This window comes from Henckelia pumila, chromosome 3, assembly GCF_033568475.1.
Source record: "Henckelia pumila isolate YLH828 chromosome 3, ASM3356847v2, whole genome shotgun sequence".
NCBI lineage: Eukaryota > Viridiplantae > Streptophyta > Magnoliopsida > Lamiales > Gesneriaceae > Henckelia > Henckelia pumila.
Genome location: NC_133122.1, coordinates 1752750 through 1759309, shown reverse-complemented (window position 1 = coordinate 1759309; position 6560 = coordinate 1752750). Strand labels below are relative to the sequence as shown.

The 6560-nt window shown below is 47.1% G+C and overlaps 1 protein-coding gene across 1 annotated transcript; it reads right to left on the bottom strand.

The window, feature by feature from the left end:
* Nucleotides 1–3883: 3883 nt before the first annotated feature.
* On the bottom strand, nucleotides 3884–4498 carry LOC140886498 (uncharacterized). Its single transcript, XM_073293092.1, has one exon. It carries the CDS (start codon nucleotides 4496–4498, stop codon nucleotides 3884–3886), a length of 615 nt encoding a protein of 204 aa, XP_073149193.1.
* Nucleotides 4499–6560: the final 2062 nt, after the last annotated feature.

Below are 6560 nucleotides of genomic sequence, written 5' to 3'. Positions count from 1 at the left end.
TTTCTTATTTTATTTAAATCATATTGTTTTTTATTATTTTGTCTAGATTAAGTAAAATAATTAATTATTGAGAATTGACAACAGTCTCTGTGGGATCGATACTCTGACTCTCAGTCCACTTTACTATTACTTGACTTGGTGCGCTTGCCAGTAGATTTTTATCAAGCCGATTTAGCCGGTCAGTGGCCTACTATGGTGGTGACGGGTGACGGAGAATTAGGGTTCGATTCCGGAGAGGGAGCCTGAGAAACGGCTACCACATCCAAGGAAGGCAGCAGGCGCGCAAATTACCCAATCCTAACACGGGGAGGTAGTGACAATAAATAACAATAACGGGCTCTACGAGTCTGGTAATTGGAATGAGTACAATCTAAATCCCTTAACGAGGATCCATTGCAGGGCAAGTCTGGTGCCAGCAGCCGCGGTAATTCCAGCTCCAATAGCGTATATTTAAGTTGTTGCAGTTAAAAAGCTCGTAGTTGGACTTTGGGTTGGGTCGGCCGGTCCGCCTTTGGTGTGCACCGGTCGACTCTTCCCTTCTGCCGGCGATGCGCTCCTTGCCTTAGCTGGCCAGGTCGTGCCTTCGGCGCTGTTACTTTGAAGAAATTAGAGTGCTCAAAGCAAGCCTACGCTCTGAATACATTAGCATGGGATAACATTATAGGATTTCGGTCCTATTACGTTGGCCTTCGGGATCGGAGTAATGATTAACAGGGACAGTCGGGGGCATTCGTATTTCATAGTCAGAGGTGAAATTCTTGGATTTATGAAAGACGAACAACTGCGAAAGCATTTGCCAAGGATGTTTTCATTAATCAAGAACGAAAGTTGGGGGCTCGAACACGATCAGATACCGTCCTAGTCTCAACCATAAACGATGCCGACCAGGGATCGGCGGATGTTACTTTATGGACTCCGCCGGCACCTTATGAGAAATCAAAGTCTTTGGGTTCCGGGGGGAGTATGGTCGCAAGGCTGAAACTTAAAGGAATTGACGGAAGGGCTCCACCAGGAGTGGAGCCTGCGGCTTAATTTGACTCAACACGGGGAAACTTTCCAGGTCCAGACATAGTAAGGATTGACAGCCTGAGAGCTCTTTATTTTTTTTTTTCTCTATGAACACATATCATAGATGGTAAATAAAAGGAGTACAAATACGCTGGGCATACCCAGGGATCGCAAAATCAGTGTTTAGCTGAAAATCAACAATAATCAACCAAAAGTACATCTCAAATAGAAAAAACTAAGCAGATAATGAAACTAACTGCTAATCAACAAAAGTCAGTCATCATAGAGCGAGCGATGAATGTGAATCAGCGTCTTCCTGAAGATAGCATCAGCATCCGGCCTATAATCCTCAAAGACAGCCCTATTCCGTGCACTCCAGATATGATAAATCAGCGCAGCTATCCCTGTCTGGCATCTCCTCGATCTCAAAGTCGTCCCCCTAAACCTCCCGCGGAGCAGTCTCAAAAGTCCTGAAGACGATCCCACTGAGCACTGCACCCCCATCCACATCCAAAATCTGCCCCATAACTGTCTAGCAACTGTACAGTCAAAGAATAAATGATGTGCACTCTCATGTACATCTCTACAAAACCCACACTCCTTCTCCAAAACATAAGGCTGTCGGTCCTTGGTCAAAAATTTCCCATGAGCAAAAATCAAAAGGGCAAATCTGTGCTTGGGTAAGATGTGTGGTTTCCATAAAAATGGTTTCCACGGCCATCTACCCTGCCCTGGGATAAAACACCTATAATCCTCAGTCAGTCCATGTCTCCCCCCAAACCAATGAGACATCTCTAACATCACGCCCTTCCAACTCCCAAAGAGTAATACTAACTCATCACGAATCTCCACCAACTTGTGGATGAGCATAGTATCATCCTTTCGTTTCCTCCAATCCACCACCTCACTACAATAGTACTGATGAACCCAACGAACCCAAAGAGAATCTTTCTTCATGTGGATATTCCTAAGGGTCTTGGCAAGCAACGCTTTGTTCCAAGATCTCAAATCTCGTATGCCCAATCCACCATCCTCTATAGGATAGCAAACCTTCCGCAAAAAAATCGGGGGATGCTTGCTTGACCACATGAAGCCTCTACAAACTGTCTCAATCTTGTTGATGGGATGGGCAACACCGACAACCAAAAGCATTCCACACCCTGAACCACCGAGCGAATCAACTCCAACTTCCCAGCAACAGATAGAGTTTGCCTGGGCCAAGAAGCAATCTTTTTGGAGATTTCTCCCACAAGAACCCCATAATCAGCCTCCCTCAACCGAGCCGTAGCTAAAGGAATACCCAAATATCTAGTAGGAAAGGTACCCAGGCGATAACCACACATCCGCAGAATTTCCCCACGGTCAGGCTCCTCCACCCCTGCCATGAAAATACTGGATTTCATGGCATTTCCTCGAAGGCCTGCCATTTTCCCAAAATCACCAACGCACTCCAACAAAATCCTGATACTCGGCACATCACCTCTAGCCATAATCAGCAAATCATCAGCATAAACCAGATGTGTCATGCTCAAAAACTCACATCTCGGATGAAAGTTGAAGTCCTGGTTCCGAGACGCCCTCAAAAGAGATCTGGAAAGCACCTCCATACAAATGGTGAATAAGAAAGGGGAAAGAGGATCCCCCTGTCGCAAACCCCTAGCGCCTTTAAAGAACCCATGCAACTGTCCATTGAAGGAAATAGAGAAGGAAGTGGTGGTGACACATTCCATAATCCAACGAACAAACTGCGGCGGGAACTTCAAAAGGCGAAGAGTATCCCTCAAGAACTCCCAATCAACTGTATCAAAAGCTTTATGCAGATCAATCTTCAAAATACATCGAGGGGAGGTACTCTTCCTAGCGTAGTGCTTGAACATCTCCTGTGCAAGGTGGATGTTCTCTACAACGGATCTCCCCGGCACAAAAGCCCCCTGTGCTTGATTAATCCAAGGGCCGATCACCCCACCAATTCCGGCAGACAAGATCTTGGAGATGATCTTGTAGAACACTGTGCAACAAGAGATCGGCCTATACTCGCAAACACTAGTAGCATGATCAGACTTGGGAATCAACGCAATGGCCGCATGATTCCACTGCTTCAGTAGGCGCACACTACTAAAAAACTCAAGAACCGCAGATATCAAATCACCTCCCACACTGTCCCACAATTTCTTGAAGAAAGCAGCGCCATAACCATCCGGTCCCGGGGCTTTGTCATCCTCAATCCCAAACAAAGCCCGCCGAATCTCCTCAACACCCACAGGCCCAATCAAACTATCCCAACTGTCAACCGACACTGTGAGTCCCTCCAAAAACACATCCGTATCGATGGCAATCTTGTCCGAAGAAGCTCCAAGGAGATTCCTGTAGAACTCCACAAACTCCCCCGCAATCAAATCACTATCAACAGAAGTAGTACCATCAGCCACTGTCAATGCCACCACTTTGTTGCGTTTGATATTCCTTTTAATCATCCCATGAAAGAACTTAGAGCACCTGTCACCGTGCTTTAAGTATTCACACTTGGCTTTTTGGGCCAAGAAGGAGCGCTCCGCCTCCAAAAGAAACTCCGCCCTACCTCTCAAATCCACCAAATCATCCGTCCACACAACATTATTAAGCACACGGAGTAGAGCCTCAGCAAGCTCATCACTCGCCCTCTTGGCTCGACTCGAAATGTGGCTAAAATGTGCAAGGTTGAGATGCTTCAAAATCCCTTTCATCCTACCCAATTTCTTCTTCAACAAGAATTGGACCGTCCCTCCACCCCCATAAAACCAGTTGCCCGCCACCAATTGGTTGTAATCCGGGTGCAAAGTCCACATGTTAAAGAATTTGAAAGGAGTAGCCCGCCTATGACCTTCCCGAAAAACAGTCACAATAACACATGATCCAAAAAGCACCCAGGGGCGACAAACTCAGAAAATACATTCAAATTGGATTGGTGCCAAAGATGATTCACCATAAACCGATCCAATTTAGAAGATATGGCCGAGTTAAACCAAGTGAAGAAGCAACCCACATGATTCACATCCGATAATTCCAATTGAGAAACGCAGCTAGCCAAGTCCACCATTTCCCTAGGGGCTATCGGAGCTCCACCATTCCGCTCATGCGGAAACCTAACACAGTTGAAATCTCCCAACAGAAGCCAAGGAAGAGATATACCTTCCCCACGAGATTTCAACGAATCCCAAAGCAATCTCCTCTCCACTGGAGTATTCAGAGCATAGATGAAAGAGGCCTCAAAAGAGCGATGAGTAAGAAGACAAGTCACCCTCACACATATCTCCTGAGCGGACATATCCACCAAGTCCAACTTAACCACGCTACTATCCCACATCACCAAAATACGACTATTCTCCCAAAGCAGGAAATTATGGAAGAACGACATACCCGGGAACTTGGTTTCCATCAAACGGTCCACCAAATCAACTCGAACCTTAACCTCCAATAATCCAAGAATGCTCAAGTTATGTTTCTTCAACATGCCTTGAACATTCTTCTGTTTGAGGAGCTTGTTAAAGCCCCTCACATTCCAACAAGCTAACCGCATGGGGTGCTCTTAGCGGCCCACAGCCGCCTAGCCTGAATCTGAGCATGGTTCAACAAAATCGATTTTTCATTCATCAAAGGGCGCCAAGTACGAGGGTCCATCTCAATGTACTCCATAGTACGAGAGCTAGTCGAGCTACTCGTGTCCCGACTCTTGGGCAAGCGTTGAAGATATTTAATTGCCTTATTCGTTCGCTTGCTAGTCACCTCCTCAAAACCATCCTCGTCCGACTCCCCATGAAAGACCTCCACCGTGACTTTTTCATCCCCACCCGGGGGGAACACTTCAAAGATCAAACCCTCCTCTTTAAGCTTTTCAATATCCGGAACTTCCTCACAAGGAGTCTCAACCTCAACCGTAGTAGCCAAAGGGGGGTCAGGGGGCGCTTCACCACCACCTAGCCCTCGGCCTCCACCTTGGCCACCACCACCAATGCCACGGCCTTGAGGACCACCACCTCCACGACACTCAGGGCCTCTACCACCACGACCACGAAACCAACCCTGGCCACGACCATGGCCACGGCCTTGGCCTCCATGGACACCACCATGTGGCCAAATAGCACCACGATTACCTGGAATGCGAGACCTACTATGAGCCCATTTCCCATCCCCTTTATTTTCGGGGCCACCAATTGCCGTGCCCTTCCCCACCTCCTTAGGACCTCCATACGACTTTCTATGGCGAATACATGTGGCCTTAGAGTGACCAAGCATGTTACAATCCAAGAAAAATAAAGGATTTGTTTCATACACGAACCTAAGGGCCGCTTGAACCCCGGTGGGAAGGAGAATAGGAAGCTCAAACACCCTAGGTTTCGTGGCGTCTAACTCCACCAACACTCTAGCAAACTTACTCTTTCCCTTGGTCATAGTAAGGTTTTCCGAGTGGATCGGCTTCCCAATGGCCGAAGCAATCTTACTTAGCACCTTAGGCATCCAATAATCCGCCGGAAGACCATGAATTTGAACCCATGTAGGAAACATCAACATATCCTCCACCCGAAACAGGAAACAACGAGGCATTTCCTTGAGAAATAGATGCCTACCAAAGACCAAGTAAAGGCCACCCCTCAAGACCCTTAAATTCTCCTCCTCACTTGGAAAAAAGAAAGTGATCCACCCCGTCTCATGGGATTGAAACTTGATATTTTTACCCCATTGACGCACCACTTCTTTGATGACATAACCATCTAACTTTCGACCAACCACACAACCAACAAGACAAGCACCCAAAGCCTCTTCAACCGTGTCAATTTCATCAAAACCAATCGAGATCATCTCTTCACCCATTGGCACAAACTCTAGAAGGCACTTTTCACCCGGTAGACGATTACCTTGAAACAAACTAGCATAGGTGGATGGCTCTTTATTAGCCATAAACTTAGACATCAATTCTTGGGCCTTAGTGCCCGAGCCCTCGGCCGTCCCATCACCAAAATTCGAAGAACCCATAGCCGAGTCTGGTTGCAAGTGATTGGTTGAGCTAGAACTCATGATCACCCCCAACAACTACAACACACCACCACCACCCGTCCACAACCTCCAAGCGCAACACAAGAAGCAACAAGCGAGGAGAAAAAAAGGCACACACAATCGCCAAAGCTTTACAAAGTTTTAGGGATAAGCCAAGTACCTTGTAGAGCAAGAGGGGATAGATACAAGCAATTAATCAAACACTTGGCGTGCAAAGAAGTGAGCCACGCCCAAATACAAAGGGGCTGCTGAACCACCTACCAAAACAAAACCAAACCAACCAATAAGGAGCCAAAAAGCGCCCCCAAGTAGCCAAGCTCCAACGGCAACTTCCAATCTATCAAGAACTCGAGTGCGAGGGCTTCCAAGAGGCGAAGGAACTCAGCACGTCGAGGAGCAAGAACCAACAATTGCCCGAAGCTAAAAAACAATAAGAACACTTCAAAACCCTCCAAGAACAACTCCCAAGCCACGGCCCAAGCCTGGGCAACCCCAAAGCACCCAATCGCACTAACCCATAG

Excerpts from the sequence above, each read along its gene's own strand:
- LOC140886498 (XM_073293092.1), bottom strand. The coding sequence starts at position 4,498 with ATGTTGAAGAAACATAACTTGAGCATTCTTGGATTATTGGAGGTTAAG.